Source organism: Chroicocephalus ridibundus, chromosome Z (genome assembly GCF_963924245.1).
Source record: "Chroicocephalus ridibundus chromosome Z, bChrRid1.1, whole genome shotgun sequence".
Lineage (NCBI taxonomy): Eukaryota > Metazoa > Chordata > Aves > Charadriiformes > Laridae > Chroicocephalus > Chroicocephalus ridibundus.
In genome coordinates, this window is record NC_086316.1 from 75,207,121 (window position 1) to 75,226,055 (window position 18,935).

At 66.4% G+C, this 18,935-nt stretch overlaps 2 protein-coding genes across 3 annotated transcripts; one reads left to right on the forward strand and one right to left on the reverse strand.

Moving 5' to 3' along the window:
• The first annotated feature begins 363 nt into the window (after positions 1-363).
• On the forward strand, positions 364-12,135 carry NPR2 (natriuretic peptide receptor 2). 2 transcript variants are annotated; one of them, XM_063320860.1, is made up of 22 exons: positions 364-1,171; positions 6,136-6,335; positions 6,426-6,539; positions 6,822-6,957; positions 7,049-7,143; positions 7,240-7,372; positions 7,487-7,571; positions 7,681-7,801; positions 8,339-8,413; positions 8,579-8,656; positions 8,795-8,899; positions 9,168-9,239; positions 9,318-9,477; positions 9,558-9,713; positions 9,794-9,962; positions 10,076-10,222; positions 10,400-10,523; positions 10,654-10,722; positions 10,813-10,987; positions 11,065-11,163; positions 11,258-11,349; positions 11,517-12,135. In XM_063320860.1, exons 1-22 carry the CDS (start codon positions 394-396, stop codon positions 11,577-11,579), a joined length of 3,246 nt encoding a protein of 1,081 aa, XP_063176930.1. In that variant the 5' UTR covers positions 364-393; the 3' UTR covers positions 11,580-12,135. The 2 variants fall into 2 exon arrangements, with proteins under 2 accessions (XP_063176930.1, XP_063176931.1); XM_063320861.1 differs by lacking the exon at positions 364-1,171 and adding an exon at positions 2,220-2,952 and having other exon boundaries at positions 11,517-12,133.
• A 546-nt stretch (positions 12,136-12,681) lies between these two features.
• Positions 12,682-18,838, reverse strand: SPAG8 (sperm associated antigen 8). The gene is made up of 7 exons (XM_063321052.1): positions 16,681-18,838; positions 14,297-14,735; positions 13,619-13,793; positions 13,474-13,519; positions 13,229-13,343; positions 13,043-13,105; positions 12,682-12,960 (listed from the first exon to the last, which is right to left on the reverse strand). The coding sequence occupies exons 1-7, from the start codon at positions 17,055-17,057 to the stop codon at positions 12,826-12,828; spliced, it is 1,350 nt and encodes a 449-aa protein (XP_063177122.1). The 5' UTR covers positions 17,058-18,838; the 3' UTR covers positions 12,682-12,825.
• Between the last annotated feature and the right edge of the window lie 97 nt (positions 18,839-18,935).

An 18,935-nucleotide genomic window follows, 5' to 3' on the forward strand; every position in this document is an offset into this window, starting at 1 on the left:
AGTTGAAGATGTCCCTGCACATTGCAGGGGAGGGGTGGACTTTAAAGGTCCCTTCCAACCCAAACCACTCTATGATTCTATGATTCACAGAATCATAGAAGGACCAGATGACCTTTAAAAAGTCCCTTCCAACCCTAACTACCCTGCGATTCCACGAAGCCGGACTCCCTCTCCCCATGCTCTCCCCGTCCCCCCATCCCGGGGGACACCCCCACACCCCGCTGCCGCCCATCCCCGTGCCGTCCGGACGGGCGGGGAGCGGCGGCAGAGGGCGCTGGCCGTCCCGGGGCGGTGCCGCCCGGGGGAGGGCGCAGGCGGCGGGGCGGGGGCGCGGCGGGGGCCGCAGGAACGGGCGGGCGGGCGGCGGCCGGGGCGGAGGAGCCAGCGCGGCCCATGGCTCCGCGGCTGCCGCTGCTGCTGCCGCCGCTGCTGCTGCTGCTGCCGGTGCTGCCGGTGGCGGCGGCGGCGGCGGGAGGAGGAGGAGGAGGAGGAGGAGGAGGAGGAGGGGGGACGCGGCGAGCGGCGACCCCCGACGGGGCGGTCGCCAACTTGACGGTGGCGGTGGTGCTGCCGGAGCGCAACGTGAGCTACGCGTGGGCTTGGCCACGCGTGGGGCCGGCGCTGAGCCTGGCGCTGGAAGCGCTGGAGCGGGGGGAGCCGCCGCTGCTGCCGCGGCCCTTCTCGGTGCGCGTCGAGTTCATGAGCTCGGAGCTGGAGGGCGCTTGCTCCGAGTACGTGGCACCGCTCAACGCCGTGGACCTGAAGCTCTACCACGACCCCGACGTCCTCTTCGGGCCGGGATGCGTCTACCCGGCGGCTTCCGTGGGGCGCTTCGCCTCGCACTGGCGGCTGCCGCTCATCACCGGCGGGGCGGTGGCGGCCGGTTTCAGCCGCAAACGGGAGCACTACAGCACGACGGTGCGTACCGGGCCCTCGGCCCCGAAGCTGGGCGCCTTCGTCTCCCACCTCCACGCCCACTTCAACTGGAGCGCCCGCGCCGTCCTCCTCTACGTGGACCGCAAGACCGACGACCGGCCCTACTACTTCACCGTCGAGGGTGTCTACCAGGAGCTGCAGGACGGCAGCAACCTCACCGTGCGCCACCACATCTACTCCCCCGACGAGGGCGGCCCCGACACCGCCGTCCACTTCATCAAGGCCAACGGGCGCGGTGCGTGGGGCGGCGCGGCGTGGGGAGGGGGGAACGGGACCGGGGAGGGGGAGGGTGGGAGGGTGAGGGACGCCGTGCGGGACAGGGCTCAACGCACGGGGAGGAGGTGGGGGGGGAGAAGGAGGGGAGAGGGGTCCCCGCGGGGGAACCGCGCAGGGCTCGGGGAGGGGAGGAGGCGAAATCCTCCGTGGGGCGCAGTGAGGGGTTTGAGGATGGGGTGGGGTCCGTAGGGGGCATGGTGCGGGGCCGGGGGTGTGGTGGGGCCCGTGTGGGGTGAAGCGAGGAGAGGGAGGTGCGGGGGGGCACGCAGAGGGTACGGGAAGGCGCTGGGGGTGCGGTGGGACCCGTCTGGGGCACAGGAAGGGGACGGGGGTGCTGTGAAGCACACGTAGGGTACAGCATGGGGTTGAGGGTACAGTGGGACCCATCTAGGGCACAGCAAGGGGACGGGGATGCAGTGGGGTGCCGTAGGGTACAGCAAGGGGTTGAGGGAGCAGTGGGACCTGTCTGGGGCACAGCGAGGGGATGGGGATGCAGTGGGGCACACGTAGGGTAAGCAAGGGGCTGGGGTGCAATGGGACCCATCTGGGGCACAGCAAGGGGATGGGGACACAATGGGACCCGTGTAGGATACAGCAAGGGGCCAGGAGCGCGGTGAGACATGTGTGGGGCACAGCAAGGGGCCAAGGACACAGTGGAACCCTTGTGGGACACAGCAAGGGGCCGAGGACACAGTGGCACCTTTGTGGAGCGCAGTGAGGGTCTGAGGACATTCTGGGGCTTGTGTAAGGTGCAGTGAAGGGGCCAGGGAGACAGTGGGACCCATGTGGGGCACGGCAAGGGGACAAGGACTCAATGGGACCCCTGTGGGGCACAGCAAGGGATGCAGTGGGACCCGTGTGGGCCGTGACGAGGGGCCAGGGGCACAGTGGGACCTGTGTGGGGCACAGGGAGGGGTGGACAAAGCAGGTTGTATGTAGGGCACAGTGAGGGGTGGGCACATTTGGTCGCAGTGGGGCTGGGGGAGCAGTGGAACCTGCACGGGGAGGTGGGTACACAGGGGACAAGGCAGGACCCGGGTCCCCTGGGCCACCCCAGTGCCGGTGTGGGGGGGTCCAGGGCACATTGGGGGTCACAGGGTCCCCTTCCCTGTCCTCTTGCCTGGTCACCCCGTGCCAGGGGAGAGTCAGGGCGGACCCTCCCCTCGGTGGGACGCGTGGAGTGAGGGGTGCTGGGGCCACCCTACCCTCTTGCATTCGCAGGGTCAGGGCATCCCCAGGGGCAAGCAGGACCCAGCCACCTCCTCAGAGGCTGCGGGTGACGGTGTGGACGTGGCCATCTGAAGGGCAGCGCCGGCTGTGGTTATGTGCCCAGAGCAGCCTGGTGCCAACACGCCGAGGTGGCCGTGCCATGCTTGGGCAGAGCCCCCCAGCCTGGCACCTGGGTGCCTTGGGCTGTGCCTGTCCCCGCTGCACCCTGGGGACGGGGCAGGGGACAGCCCCACCCTGCTGATGGAAGGATAAATCAATTTGGTGCCTTGCGAGCGCCCCAGGAGAGCGGCTATATCTGGAGCAGGAGGAAATGGAGGGGCTTACGGAGGCAGCTGGAGAGCAAGGGCAGCCTGATGGTCTTTCATTATTGATGAGCGGGGTGTATCGATCCCGGAGCCAACCGCTCCGCGATGGTTCTTAATGGATCCTGAGATGCTGTGTCATTAAGAAGGACATCGAGCCGGGATGAGTGGAGCCAGATGGGACAGCAGGAGATGTGGCTGAGGCTGTGTAGGGCCAGGCTGGGGGAGCGTGGGAGGGTGCTTTGGGGTGCTGGACCAGGTTCCCCTGGGACTGAGGCTGGTGGGGCTGGGTCCATGGGACTGGGCATCCCAGGGTGGGCTGTGGGAGCTGAGCAGCTTGTGGCTGCCCCTTTTGTCTGCTTCATCAAAAGGCTGGGATGGAGGCCGCCTGGTGCATCATCACCAGCCGTGGGTGTGGATCCTCACATGGGAGAGGGGCAAAGGACCGTGCAGGGAAAAAGGCTAAAGTCAGTGATTCCTATCAACATTTCCGGCTTGGTGCCGTAAATCACACTGATGGGAATCAATCCCTCCTGGTGCAGGCAGGGGGTCGTGGCTGCCAGGGAAGAAGGCCAGGCGTGGGCAGAGACCTGGGGGCCCTCTGAGCCCGGATGCCCCCAGGGAAGGCCCGGGCCCCTCTGGCCACATCCCAGAGACGGGGGCAGGGTCTGGGGCTGAGTGCTTGTCCCCACAGGGATAGGCGCTCAGGGTGGCGATGCTGATGTTTGGTGCTCTCCTAACCTGGGGGTGTGGGGCAGGGAGTGGGGATCCTGCAAAGCTGTCCCAGGAGTGCCCACCCCTGCGTGGTATGGCATGGGGAGGGAAGCCGGAGCTTTGGGTGCAGCCGCATCCATCTCCATGCCCTGCAATGACACCGCGTGTCATCCCTCTTGGCATCACGTTCCTCCTCCGAGGCCGTGGGCAGGAGTTTGGTAAACCTGGGAAGGCTGCTTCCCTGCCCCACTGTGTGCCCCAAAGCTGCTGATCTCTGACGTTCGTGGCTCTAAAGAGCAGGCGTGGGGGGATGTGGGTGCATTGCCCTGTCCCGTGTGCGGCTGCCTCACACTTCGCGCTGCCCCTCTCACAGGTGCCTGGGCGACGTGCAGGGGCCCACGTCTCTCCTGCCACTTGCAAAAGCGCTGATATAATTAGAGCTGTGGTTGAGGGAATTACCGGAGCATCTGCCTGCAAAGGCCAGGTCCCCTGCCTGGGGAGATGCCGGGTCCTGCTGCCGGGAGGGGAGTGCATTGCCCTGCAATCCCCCGTGGCGTGGGATGGTGGCTTGGCTGGGCCGAGGGTCTCTGCACTGCGGTGCCCTGTGCTGGTGGGGCTGCTCGGGACTGGGATTTGCAGGGACTTGCTGCCTGAAACCAGGATTCGCCCTCACTTTAGGGTTATTATCCATCATGCAGGGGTCAGGCAGTATTCTGCCATCCCATCTGCACACTCAGGGTCCTGCCTGTCCCCTGGGACTGCGCTCTCTGCTTCCTGCACCACGGACACCCCCTAAACAAATGCCCAGGGGCTGCATGTCCCCCAGCCTTGCAGGACCCCATTCCTCTTGTCCTCGGTGATGCTGAGGCTGCCTTTGGCCATTCATTGACCCTCGGGGGCGGGGGTGTGTGAGGGGGAAGGGGTGCTGGGCAGGCGGCTGCCAGCTGGAGGCAGCTGCCAGCGTCATGGAGAGCCCTGAGGGTTGACCCTTCCCTTCTGCGCGGCTCCTGCAACCTGTCCCCAGGGAGCCGTCCAGGCGCCATCGATCCCCTTGCTCGGTGGCCTTTGACCAGCCAGGCTTTTGCCGCCGCCGCTGCGGGGGCCGTCTGCCCGGGCTGTCCCACCATCTGCCACCAGCTGTTGTGGCTCCCCAGCCTGCGCAGCGCCGCCGGCGGCCTTTTCCTGGCGCCTGCAATGGGATGGGATGGGGAGGGACCCACACGCAGCGTCCCCACGGGGAGACCCTCAGCCTCCGTGTGCTGGGGGAGATGCTGAGCCGCCCATCCTGGCCGAGAAATTTGGGGGCAGCACATTTCTGGGTGTGGGACTAGCGAAGTGGGGAAGCAGAAAGTGTTTATTTGAGGTATTGCAGCACTCGGCAGGAAACCATTTCTGCCCCTGAAACGGGCTTTTGCTCATGCACAGCCCAAGCTGCAGTGGTTTCCCTCTCCCCAGTGCCCAGGAGCAGCTCTCCGTGTTGCTGTGGGTTTCTGTGCCCAGCGTGGATGTGCTGGGTTTCTTCTCCCGATGGTGGGCTCCCTCGCTGGCCCTGCAAGTGACCCCCCAGCCGCTCCGGCTGTCCGTGTGGCTGGGTGCCTGCCGGCAGCAGGGACCCCAGTCCCAGGGAGCAGGGACGCCAGTCCCGGGACGTGGGGCTTCCTTGCTGTCCCCATCCAGGCCTCCCCGCGCTTCACATCCAGCCAGGGCGCCGGGCCCCATGCAGAAGGGCTGCGCGCTGGGGCCGGTGCCCGAGCGTGACATTCCTCCACCACTGCCGCCGACTCCTCCGTTGCTCAATCCCGGGTTCCCAGCCAGGCTGGCTGGAGCGGGGGCCCTGGTTTTCCGGGGGGAGGGAGGAGGCAGTGTCAGGATCCTCAGCAAGGGCGAGGAGGGCCCCTGCTCGGGGGGGTTTCGGACACTCTCGGGTGCCTGTCCCCACGGCCCGTGGTGCCTTGTGCCAGCCCCATGATGCCCCTGTGCAGCACCCGGGTGGGCATCCCATGGGGGCTGGCCAAGCCGCTGGCAGAGGCGGAGGGGCACGTGGGGCAGCCAGCCGTGTCCCAGGCACCCCCTTGCTCTGTGGGTCGCACCAGCGAGATGCTCTGTTTCCAATTAGCGCCGGCGGCGGCCGCGGAAGGTGCTGGAATCCGGGAACCTGCGCATTCCTGCCGCACGGCCGGCCAGCCGGCCGGCCACGAACCCAAACATGGGTTTGTTCGTTCCCCAGGGGCCTCCGGCGTACGGCCCTGACGCCTCCCCTATCCCTCCCGGTCGCCTGGCTGGGGCCAGCGGGGAGCAGCCGGGGAGCTGACGCCAGGGGTGGCATCCCCTGGGTGGCTTTTGCTGGAGCGGGGTCCGTGGGGTCTGCCTCATATTTTGGAGCAAGGGTTCCCCTGTTCTCCTTTCCCCTTTCAGCCCAAGGTGGCTGATGGGGCAAGAGTGGGTGAGGGCCAGCGAGGGCAGTGGGGCGGAGCAGGCTCTGTTGGCCATGGGGCATGTGGCGTGAGAAGGCGGTGAGCCCAGCACTGCCCCATCCTCCCCGCAGCCGCCACCGAGCATGGCCCCGGGGTTGCTGTGCCCCACTGCCCCAGGGGAAGGCATCCCACCCCACGCCTGAGCGGGGCGCCCCGGGGTGAGGATGCCATCATCCCCCTGACGCCCCGCGTCTCGCCGGCAGTGGTGTATCTCTGCGGGCCGCCGGAGATGCTGCGACAGATCATGCAGTTGGCGCAGCGGGAGAACCTCACCAATGGTGACTACGTCTTCTTCTACCTGGACGTCTTCGGGGAGAGCCTGCGGGGCGACTCTGCCCGTGACCCCTTCAAGCCCTGGCAGCAGAGCCCGGGACAGGACTCGGGGCTGCGCGAGGCTTTTCAGGTGAGCTGTGCCCACCTGCCCGGGGACGGGGATGGGGACCTCCCCAGCTGGGCCCCGGTGTGTGAAGCAAAGTGCTGTGCTTGATTGCAGATGGTGCTGGTGATCACCTACTATGAGCCCCAAAACCCCGAGTACCAGCAATTCCAAACCCAGCTCATCCTGCGAGCTAAGCAGAAATTCGGAGTGCAGCTCAACTACTCCCTGGTGAGTGGGTCCCCCTGCGTGATGGGGTGGCGGGGACCCTCCCCGTGGGGCTGTGGCACCTCACCAGGGTGCAGAGGGTGGGACACAGCCAGGGGCAATGCCAGAGAGACCACCCCTGGTGACAGCAGCCACGAGCAGTGCCATCCCCACAGGGTGGGTGTATGGCTCCAGTGAGGGGTTATGGGGCTGTGGGTGGGTGCCTGGCCCCAGTGTGGGAGTCTTGTGGCTGGGGTACCCCCGTGCATGAGGCCACAGGTGCGCTGAGGTGCCACCCCTGGGCAGATGAACCTGGTGGCGGGGTGTTTCTATGACGGGATGCTGCTGTATGCCATGGTGCTGAACGAGACCCTGCGGGAGGGCGGCTCCAAGAAAAACGCCACCCACATCATCGAGAAGATGCGGGACCGCAAGTTCCAGGGTAAGGATAAGGTGGGGGTGGCCAGGATGGGGGTGCCGTGGGGTGGGTGGGACCTGGTCCCCATCCCACCTCGGTCTCTCTTCTCCTGCAGGGGTGACGGGGCTGGTGAGCATGGATAGCAACAATGACCGGGACACTGACTTCAACCTGTGGGCCATGGGTGACCCTGAGAGCGGGCAGTACGAGGTGGGAGCCGGCATCGGGATCCTGCCGGCATCCGGGACTGGGGAATGGGATGCTGCGGGTTGGGGGCCGGGGGGGGCTCAGTTCTCTCTGCCGTAGGTGGTGGGACACTACTCCGGTGTGGAGAAGCAGATCCACTGGCTGGGAAGACCCATCCCCTGGGTGAAAGGGGTCCCTCCCTTGGACAACCCCCCCTGCGTCTTTGACGTGGATGATCCCTCCTGCGATAAAAGTGGGTGTACTGGGAACCGATGTCCCTCGGTCCCCAGCAGCCTTCCCTGTGGGTGCATGGGAACCTGGTACCTGTGGCCAGCCAGGCCACGCTGACAGACCCTCCTGCCTGCAGCCCCCCTCTCCATGCTGGCCATCGTGGCTTTGGGAACCGGCCTCACCTTCGTCATGTTTGGCATCTCCAGCTTCCTCATCTTCAGGTCAGTTGGGGGTGGGGGAGCCTCTGCCTGGGCACCAGGCACCCCTCAGTCTGATGGAGGGCTGGCAGGGTGGGGGGGTATGGGGGCCTGACCCCCATGTACCCCCCAGGAAGCTGATGCTGGAGAAGGAGCTTGCCAGCATGCTCTGGAGGATCCGCTGGGACGAGCTGCAGTTTGGGAGCCCGGAGCGGTACCACAAGGCAGCGGGCAGCCGGCTCACCCTGTCTCTGGTGAGAGCTCCCAACCCTGTGGCACCACCTGCCTCCTGCCCCTGGCCCTGTGCCGCCCTCCTCCCTGCACCACAGTCCTCCCTCGTTGATCCCCTGCACAGCCCTCCATCACCTACAGAGCCACAGCCCCATTGCATCCATCTGCTGTGCAACCCTCCCTCCATAACTCTCCATGCCCTGTAGAGCCACACTTCTTCCATCCCCTGCATGACCCTCCATCTCCCTGCAGAGCCACACTTGATCCATGCCCTACGCAGCCCTGAATTCCCTACAGAGCACCATTCCTCATCAAGCTCCTACGTGGCCCTCCATCCACACAGCCACACCTTATCCATCCCCTACACCCTCCTACCTTCCCTGCAGCACACCATACTCACCCGATAGGCTTCACCCTCCCTACAGAGCATACAGAGCTTGTGCTGACCCTTCAGAGCTCACCCTGCACCGTCCCCTGCACACCCCAGGCTGCCCCTGCCCTGCTCCATTGGTGACTGGGTGCTCTGGGGTCCCCATCCCTAACCCCCTCCTTCCCCATAGCGCGGCTCCAGCTACGGCTCCCTGATGACCACCCATGGCAAGTACCAGATCTTCGCCAACACCGGCCACTTCAAGGTCAGTGCGGCAGGTGGGGAGCTGAGTCCTCCCCCTGAAGCCCCCAGCCTTGTTGGGGTGCTCCCCCTTGGCAGCACCCCTACCCCCGCGGGATGCTGTCACCTTCTTCCCCTCCCAAAATCTGCCCAGTGGGCGCTGACCTCTTCCCCCTCCCTGGCACCCCAGGGCAACGTGGTGGCCATCAAGCACATCAACAAGAAGCGCATCGAGCTTACGCGGCAGGTGCTCTTTGAGCTGAAACATGTAGGTTTGGGGTCTGAGCTGGGGTGGGCACCTTTGCCTGGGGGTGCAGGGGCCAGTTGTGGCAGTGGAGGGGGCTGGTGGGAGCAGCAGCAACTGCCCCCAACCTCAGCACCATCTGGGCTTCGCTTCCACCTCCAGATGCGGGACATTCAGTTCAACCACCTGACCCGCTTCATCGGAGCATGCATCGACCCCCCCAACATCTGCATCGTCACCGAGTACTGCCCGCGGGGCAGCCTGCAGGTAGGGGGGATTGGGGGGCACCACGGGTGACATTTAGACGCACCAGGTGACCTGGCTGGGCTGGGTGTTGAGGACAGGGCTGTAGATGCTGGTGGCCACCCAAGCCCCACAAGACTCGCGGCAGAGTTGCCCAACCAGGTCTGAGAGGCCAGTGTGGGGGAGGGGGTGGGTGCTATGGAGCCTCCTGCAGCTGGGTGCTCTGTGAGGCTGGTGCTGGTGTCACCATCCCCCGGGTGGTTGGTGGGGTCCACTCAATGTGCTGTGCCAGGATGTCCTGGAGAACGAGAGCATCAACCTGGACTGGATGTTTCGCTACTCCCTCATCAATGACATCGTCAAGGTACTTAAATGAGGGCCAAGAGGGTCGGGGGAGCGGGTGTCCCTGAGGGGTACCAGCTTCACCATGTCCATCTCTCAGGGAATGGCCTTCCTGCACAACAGCATCATTGGCCACCATGGCAGCCTCAAGTCATCCAACTGCGTGGTCGACAGCCGCTTCGTGCTGAAGATCACCGACTACGGGCTGGCCAGCTTCCGCTCGCCCAGCGATGGCGAGGACACGCATGCCCTCTATGCCAGTGAGTGCCCACTGCTGGGGAATAGGGGCCAGGGGGACGGAGTGGCCCTGCCTCACCACCCCATGGCCGTGTCCCACCAGAGAAGCTATGGACAGCCCCAGAACTGCTGCAGAAGGGGCGCCTGCCCACCCCAGGCATGCAGAAAGCCGATGTCTACAGCTTCGGCATCATCGTGCAGGAGGTCGCCCTGCGCAACGGCCCCTTCTACATCGAGGGCATGGACCTGAGCCCCAAAGGTGAGGGTCGGGGGCAGGTGTGGGGTGGTCCCATCCCCGCCGGGGAGGTGCAGTGCTCACCATCAGCCACCCCCTGGCAGAGATCGTGCAGAAGGTGCGTAACAGCCAGAAGCCCTTCTTCCGCCCCTCCATCGACATCGGGGTGCACAGCGAGGAGCTGGCGGTGCTGATGGAGCGCTGCTGGGCACAGGAGCCGGCCGAGCGCCCCGACTTCAGCCAGATCAAGATCTTCATCCGTCGATTCAACAAGTGGGTGGCTGGCGAGCGAGGAAGGTGGCCCTGGGCAGGAGCGGGGACAACCACGGGGGCGGTGGTTGTGGGGGCACCTCTTCCTGTGGTGCCAGCTGCCTGCACCCTGGCAGGGAGGGCAGCACCAGCATCCTGGACAACCTGCTGTCGCGCATGGAGCAGTACGCCAACAACCTGGAGAAGCTGGTGGAGGAGCGGACGCAGGCCTACCTGGAGGAGAAGCGCAAGGCAGAGAACCTCCTCTACCAGATCCTGCCCCAGTGAGAGGGGGAGAGGCGGGAGCGTGTGGGTCTGGGGGTTGGCGTGGGGTCAGTGTGCACCCGTTGCCGTGCAAGCATGGGGTCCGTTGCCGGCTCTCTGTGCTGGTGTAGGGTAAGGGACACAGGGGGGATGAGATTTGGGGTGGGAGCCCACCACCATCCCCCTGTCCTCACCAGCTCTGTGGCGGAGCAGCTGAAGCGTGGGGAGACGGTGAGGGCCGAGGCTTTCGACAGCGTCACCATCTACTTCAGCGACATTGTGGGTTTCACTGCTCTCTCGGCGGAGAGCACCCCCATGCAGGTGAGAGCAGGGCTTGGGGGGCGGCCCCCTGTGGGGCTGGCGGTGGGGTGTTATATCCTGACAGTACCATCCCTGGGGCTGGGGGGGACATGCCCGCTCCCAGCCCCACACGCACCCTTGCTACATCCAGGTCGTGACGCTGCTGAACGATCTCTACACTTGCTTTGATGCCATCATCGATAACTTTGATGTCTACAAGGTGAGGGGGGGGACTGGGAGCAAGCGCAGCCCCCCAAAGTGAGGTGGGCAGCAAGGATCCGGGGATGTACCTGCTCCCCTGACCCTGCAGGTGGAGACCATTGGGGATGCCTACATGGTGGTGTCGGGGCTGCCGGTGCGCAATGGGAAGCTGCACGCCCGCGAGATCGTCCGCATGGCCCTGGCCCTGCTCGAGGCCGTCAAAACCTTCAAGATCCGTCACCGGCCCAACGACCAGCTGCGCCTGCGGATCGGCATACACACGGGTGAGCCCCCCGCACTGCGGCTCGGGGATGCTCGCCTGCCCGCCCTACAGCAGCCCCGGGGATCTCTGTGCCTGCAGGTCCTGTGTGCGCCGGAGTCGTGGGTCTAAAGATGCCGCGGTACTGCCTGTTCGGGGACACGGTGAACACCGCATCCCGCATGGAGTCCAACGGCCAGGGTGAGCCATGGGGCTGGCAGCCGGGGTCCTGTGCCATGGGTTGTGCCCTGCTCCCAAACCCAGCCATGTCCCTTTTGCCCCTCTGTGACACCAGCCCTGAAGATCCACGTCTCGTCCACCACGAAAGAAGTCCTGGATGAGTTTGGCTGCTTCGAGCTGGAGCTGCGTGGGGATGTGGAGATGAAGGTGAGGGCACAGGGACCTCCGTGGGGTGACAGTCCTTCCTACTGCAGGGGCATGCGGGGGGTGGGTGGGTTGGGGCTGGGACCCCTTGTACCCCTCAGTGCTGGGGATGGCAGCCAAGGAGTAGCGCCGGGGGCAGGGAGGTTCTCACCGCCCCCTTTCCCCCCCAGGGCAAGGGGAAGATGCGGACGTACTGGCTGCTGGGCGAGAGGAAAGACCCCAAAGTCATCTGAGCAGTGGCGGAGCCCCCAACCCTGATGGGCCCACCAACAATTCCCGGTGCCTGAACCCCCGGGATGCACCGGCACCTACCCCCATCACCGCAGTCCACCACCACCACCACAGCCCCCCTGCTTCAGCAGGGCTCGGGCACGGCGGGCCAGTGGCCACAGCACTGCCTGTCCCCCTCCATCGGCACCAGCAAAGCCCACCTCCCCCTGCAGCCTCTGCTGGAGGGGGGAAACCAGCCCTGATCCAGCCCGGGAGGGACCCCATATCCCCCCCACCCTCTGGGGTCCGGCCGCCCCTGCCCTCTCCCCCCTGGCTCAGCTGGCTCTGAGCCACTCCCGGGGCCTGGCTGCCCCGCAGGGCACTTTGCAGTCTCTTTTCAGTACCTGGCCCCCCCAGCAGAAGTTGTGCCCATGTCACCCCCTCCCCAGGGCAGGGAAACGAGTGCTCCTGCCGGGACTGACCCCTTGGCCAGGGCTGGCTTCAATGCTGCGGCTCCCCCCCTCCCCTGTATATAGCCCCACTGGGTCATGTAAATACCCCCCCTCCCCCAGGTGTAAATATAGGAGTCGCTGCAAACTATTTTGTTTGAAATACAAACTTCCCCAAATCCCTCCGTCCCCTGACCTCTGCTTTGCTCTGCCCCAGAGCACCAACCGGGGTGGGGGGTTGCGGGGGCGGGGGCAATATCGAGCTCAGCTTGAGCTGGGGACAGCTGCCTGTAGCATCCCAGGGCATCGTACCCCGGGGGTCCAGCTGCGGTGTGGGGTGGGGGTCCAGGCACAGTGCAGGGTGGCTGCAGCAGTGGCTGGCGAGGGCGCGGGGTGGTGCAGGGAAGGCAGGGCAGCTGCGGCGGGGTTTGCTTTGGCGTGAGGGCTGCAGTGCGTTCCTCTGAGCTCATGCTCTGGCCGTGCCGCAGACGCCTCTTACTGGAACCCACCTGTGCCTGGGGACTGGGGGACAGGGACAGGAGCCACCTGTCACCCGCTGCTGGCACCGAGAGAGGGCATGTCCCGGGGGACAGTGCTGTGCTGGGCTCTCCCTCCATGCCCAAGGCGGGAAGCCTGGGGCCATAGCATGTTTTGGGGCAGCAGTGACTTGCAGCGAGGCTGGACGGTGTCCCCACGCCTGTGCTGCATGGCCCCACGGGGATTGGGATGCCAGGGACATCGTGCTCCCACTCCAAACGCCCAGCCTGAGGACAACCCTGGGGTGGCAAGGATGCTGGGACCACCTCTGACCCCCTGCTCTTTATTGCTTGCGGGGCTGGAGCTGGCTGCTTGGGGGGGTGCAGGGCAGGGGCTGCCCCAGGGACTCGGTGATGGGGGTGGAGAAGGCTGCATTCCTCCGAAAGGGACTGTCCCCACTGCAGATGCTGGTGACACCCTGGAGGGGAGGGAAGCAGAGAGGTCCCTGTCAGCAGCTGAGTCCCCCCGGTGCCATCAGGGCAGGGTGCCAGCGGGCTTACGGGTAGTCTGTGGGCTTGCTCCAGCCAGAAGCTGCAGGGCTGCTCTGTGCAGTAGTTGTGGGGCTGCAGGTAAAAGCAATGTGACAGTGAGCCAGGGGGACGACATGTCTGGGGGGGACACAGGACCCTTGTGGGCTCCACGAGGGTTGCCGCAAGCTGGGTTGAGGGGCCATCCCCTGCCTGTACCTGGGTGGTGGGCAGTGGCATGAACTGGCAGCCCCCGCCGCGGTAGTCACGATGTGTGGTGGAGACCGACTCCATGGGCTTCCGGGGGGGACAGATCTTCTCCAGCATTTCCTCCCTGCCAGCAGAGCAGACCCTACACATCTCAGCTCTGGGGTCCCCCCCACCCCAGGCAGGCACCCACAGCAGGGTGCCCTCCTCTGGGACGTGGCTCCAGGGATGGGTGGCACGCAGGGGCGCAGGCTTGCCTGTATTTCTGGTAGAGCATGGACTCCAGCATGGACTCCCGCTGCCCTGTGGGGGAGAAGATGCCATCAGGCCCCCAGCTAAGATCCCCTCGCTGCCTTTTTGGCGAGCACACGGCTTAAGGGGGAGCTGGTGGCACAGCCTCACCTCGCCCCAGCAGCAGCACCCTGTGCGGTGGGCGGTAGGTGTCCTTTGTGGTGGTGCTGTTGGTGGGGCCGGAGAGGAGCTGGTTGACCAGCAGCCCATGGTGGCCGTGACGGTGGGTGAAGCCCTCGCTGCCCAGCTCCTGCCCCGGCATGGTGTCCAGGTGGTTTGTGGCTCTCTGGGGACAGATGGTGGGTGCTGCGGGAAGGAGGCAGGAGCCCACCCTGCGGTGCCCCATGCCCACTCCGTTTTTAGGCTTTTGGTAGTCCCATGGGGCTTTGGGCAGGGTTGGGAGGTGGGGTCCCCAGGCTGTGGCATGGCTTGGCCCATGTGCCCCCCCGATCCTGGCTCGCCCAAACAGGTGTCCCCGCATCCCTGTGACGGGCTGTGACACCCAGCTCCCACCGCCCCAGCAGCGAGGTCCCCTGTCTCCTCCCAAAGCCTCACCATCGCTCCCCACGTGCCAGCCCATGCCTTTTGTGCTATTCAATTTCATCCCCTTTCCATCTCACGGGGCTCAAGGTCGTCCAGGGAGCTCCAGCTCAGCCAAGGGCAGCTATTTTTAGAGAGGGGGCTGCCCAGGAGCAGGGGGCTTCATGGGATCAGCATGTGGGACGTGGTGGGGTAGGTTTTCAGGGACATTTCCCCCTGTGGCCCTCCCAGACAGTGGTGGGTCATTACCTCCTCCTGCCAGTTATGGATCAAGCAGGTCCCCCGGGGCACCAACCGGTGGGGCTGTTCTGCTGGCGTCCGCAGGGAGGTGGGAGGCACCGACACCGCCATGGGGGGCTCCTTGCCAGGGCGAGTCCCCGACGTCCCAGGGCAGGGTGGCAGCTCGTCCCCGCAGGGATCCTTCCCAGCCTCGGTGGGTGGCACCACACTGGGCACAGCTGGCAGGGCCTTGGCGGGCAGCTCAGCTGTGGCCAACAGCATCTCCTGGGGCACCTCATCCGTGGCTGACATCTCCCGGGGCATCTCCGTTGTGGCCATCAGTGTCTCTGTCTGGCATGGGGGCTTCTCCGTGGGCACCTCAGGCAGGAGGACATCACTCTGGAATCTGACCACACATGGTGGCCCCTCCCCAGGGCGCACGGGAGGCACATGGCCTATCAGAGCCATCCTGCAGGTGGGGACAGTCCCCGAGGAAAGGCGGTGGGGCATATCCTTCAGCCCCCCCCTTGCCCACCATGTTCCCAGCCCCCACCAGCGTGAGCAGGACCCTGACACTGGGGAGCCTGGGTGACTTGCAGCGTCACCCCCACCCCGGGGTGGGGGACAAGGGACTCCTCTCCCTTTGGGAGGGCGGAAGCAGTGCCTGCTGCTGGGTCTGCGCTCCGGAGGGGTCTCCCTCTCCATAACTCCCCTCTCCCCCCTCTCCCGCCCCCCCGCCTCTCCCCAGCAACATCCCCCCTGCGTCCCCAGCCCAGGCTCTGCCCCTCAATGCTCCCACCACCACGGTGCCGCCTGCCGGGGCTCTGCACCCCCCAGCACCCTCTGCCTGGGCTCTGCCTCCCACCCCCTCCCCAGGTGCGACCCCCTCCCATGTTGTGCTCTCGATCCCCCCATCTCCTAATGCCCCACTGTCCCCGTAACGCTCCCCAGGCCCTGCCCCCAACCCACCCAGACCCCTGCCCCCCCCTCCCCCCAGATGTCTCCCTCGGGGGTCACCCTGAGGCCCTGCACCCCTTAACGCCCCCCCTCACCCCCGGGGCGTCTCGGCGCCCCGCCGCCGCCGCGCTCCCGCCTCCGTGATGCCGGCGCCCCGTCTCCATGGAGACGGTAAACACTGCCCGCAAGCTCATTGGTGGCGCCGGCTGCGCGTGCACGCGCCCTATTGGCGGAGAGCCTGGAGGTGGCGTGGCCCAGAAGGGGGGGGGGGCGGCGGGGGGGCAGGCACAAGGGGCAGGATGTGGATGGTGGGGGCAAGTGGGCGTGGCCACGGAAAAAATGGGCGTGGTCAGGGCAAGTGGGCGTGGCCGGGGCAGGAACAGGGGGCAGCACACGGCCGGGACCGCTGTGGGCATCACCCGCCGCCGCGGGTTCGTGTCCCCCATCCCTCGTGCGTTGTCCCCAGGGCAGGGGTGGCCCCAGAGGCTCGGGGGGTGGGCACCCCAGTAGGGACGGCTGGGCCCTGCTGGGCCGGCGGGAGGGACGCGCCCTGCCCTGGGGACACGCCGCTCCAAGTGACACCCCTCGCCCGGCACCCGCCTGCCCCAGGGACCCACGGTGGGACAGGCCCGGCGCCCGGCTGGGCGCAGCCGGTGCCCCGCAGGCGTGGAGCAGCTCCCCTCGCCGCCAGCCCTCCCCGGGCCCCTCGGCCCCCCATCCCCGCGGAGGCCGGGCAGAAGAAGGGCCCTTTGATAGCACACGGCGGGCTCCGGCGCAAGGGCTGTTATTCCAGCGCTCTGCGGTGTGCGCCGCCGGGGCCACCACACGCTCGGCGCTGGGGCCTCTTGTTTTTCCTGGCCGGGGATGTGCCCGGCCCCTCTGGCCTCGGCCGGCCGGGGCCCCCACCGGGGACTGCTCCTCCCTCCGGGTGCTCGGCCCCGTGCCAAGCCGGGCCTCCTCCGAGCCCATCTGCCGTGCAGCTGCGGGGAAGAAGAGGGAGAGACGCGCTCCGGAGCTCAGACTCAGCAGAGCCCCCCGAACCCCCCCAGCCCGCCCCTAAGCTAGGGGGCTGCACCACCCCTGCTGCCTCTGGAGGTGGGTGCCAGGGTGCCCCGAGGGCTGGGTGCTCGCTGGGAGGGTGCTGGGGGTGCATGATGCTGGTTGTGCCCCCACGCTCGTCCCTGGGCCTGGGGGTGGGCCCTGAGGAGCACCCGCGGGGGGTGTGTGGGGAAGGGGTGGCAGCCCGGGCACCCTGTCCCAAACTTGCACCCCAGGGTGCTCTTCCCAGGATCATCCCCCTATTCCCCACCGGGCACATGTGGGCTTGTCCCTGGGGCTGACAAAAGCTTGTCCAGGCAGCATGGGTGCCTGGGGGACACGGAAGGGACAATAAAGGCACTGCAGTACAGTGTGGGACAGGGACCCCGGCGATGCCAACCCCGGGGGTGTGCCCTCACCGTGGGGCAAACCACTCTGGGGCAGCATATGGGGCTTCGCTGTTGGGCTGCTGCATCCTGGCAGCATCACCGTGGGGCAGCAGCCCTGGAGCTGCTGGAGCACATCTGGCCGCCTCTCTCCGGCTGACACATTCCCCGCCGCCCCCCTGCCCGGCTCTTTTGGGAACTTGCGTCATTTGTGATAGTCTTCGGCTGAAGAACGAAAACAGCCCTGGGTTTCCCCCTCCCCGTCCCAGCCCCATGGGGCCGTGATCGCTGTGCTGCCCTAGGACTGCTGGGGGACTCACAAAACAAACCAGGCGCAGGAGGAGACGCGATGGCAGGCGTCCGTCCCCTGACCTCGCGTGCCAGCACTCACTCTCCGCCTGGCGTGGCATTCCTGGGGGGCTGCTCCGGGCGAGCCCCGGGGGATGAGGCACTGGGGGTCTCTATTCGGAGTTCCCACCTCCCCAGGGACGCCCAGCCCCACTTTGGGGTCCTCACCCCCTTGGGGATCCCCAGCCAGGAGGGGTTCCCAGCCCTGAGACAGGGGTGTCCCATATCCAAGAGTGACCCCAGCCCGCGCTGAGGCTCAAGCAGGTTCTCGCATTGAACATTTTTAAAGTTCATTTGCACCCCGAAAACATTCCCCATGTGGGAACAGAGGTGGGGAAGCAACAGGGCTCTGCCACCGCCCCGTGCTGCTCCCGGGGGGTGGGGTGTGGGGGGTGGCCCCTGCCGCCAGCGCCACCGAGCCGGAGGCTGAACAGAGCGGCCATTCTCCCCGGCGGGCTGCGGTCCCCTGCGCGGCTGGCGGGGGCCCAGGCGTCCCCGCTGGTGGTGCCAGGTGGGCCCTGCGCCGCGCCAGCACCGGCCCCCGCCGCTAAATATAGCCATGGCAGAGCGGGAGGCACGGGGCAGGGAGCGCAGGGGCGATGGCAGCCTGCACACAGGCGAGCCCTCCCCTCTCCCCCAGCCTGCGCGCACCCCACGCAGGGTGGACACGGCCACCTGCCTGCGGTCAACGCGTGTGAAGACGCGTGTGCGAAGGCCGCTGCCTGTGTTTTGCGTGTGTGTGGAGGGGGTGCGTGTAGCACAGCGCGTTCCGCACAGTGGTGCTTGCACCACACACGTGCACGCTGCGGGGTGTGCAGCGCAGGGCAGGTACTGGGGGGTCTGGTGCGTGCGACACCATTTTGCACGGCGGTGAGCGCGCGGGGGAGGGGGGTGTCTGGGGGCATACTGAGCAACGTATTTAGCACAGAGGGGCACACACAGGGGGTTTGGGGCGTGCAGCGAGTTCTGCACACCAGTGCAGGCGCAGGGGGGCCTGGGGCGTGCAGTGCACTGTGTTTTGCACAGCGGTGTGTGCACAGGGGGCCTGGGGGGTGCAGCGCAATTTGTTTAGCAGTGGTGCACACAGAGGGGGGTCTGGGGCGTGCGGTGGAGTGAGTTTTGCGCATCCGTGCAGGTGCAGGGGGGGTATGGGGTGTTCAGAGCAATGTGTTTTGCACGGCGGCGCACACAAAGCTGGGGGGGGAGCTCTGGGGGTGTGCTGAGCAATGCATTCAGCACAGAGATGCACACGCAATGGGGTCCAGGGCGTGCAGCGTGGTGGGTTTTGCACGGCAGTACACACGCAGAGGGTCTGAGGTTTGCTCTGCGGTGCAGGCACAGGCGATGCAGCGAGCGTAGGGTGTGGTGGTACAGGGGTACGGTGGTAGGTGTTGGTGGAGGGGGCAGGACCCCCGCCATGGAGCCCCTCCCGCACTGCCCGTGGCTGTGACCCACTGGGGAGCTCCCAGCGAGGGCCCTCTGGGGTGGGGGAGGTGTAAATGTGCAATTAGCTCGATTTTGCAAGGCAGAAAAGCATTGGTTCTCAATATGGGGCTCTGGCAGCAACACGGCGGTGCTTGGGGGGGACACAGGCGCAGGGTAGGGCTGTGTTGTGGCAATGGGGCTGGGTGGGCTGCCCATGGTACAGGGTACTCCTGGCACACCTTGGATGTTCCCCAGCTTGGGGACACCCTTGTGGCGCCCAGCCTGCCGCCTCCTGCCCTGCACCAGGATGGGCCTTTTTCCCTGTGGGACCTTGGCACCCCCCCAAAAAAGCACCCACTTGCTCCAACTGGGGGTTCCAACGCATCTCCGGCATGGGCAGAGAGATGGGGGGACCCCTTTCCCTCCACGAAGTGGGGCACCAAGTCCCACCTGCATCCCCACCCTGAGTCCTGCTGCTGGGTCCCCGCTGCTGTGACACCCAAAGCCACTGCTGT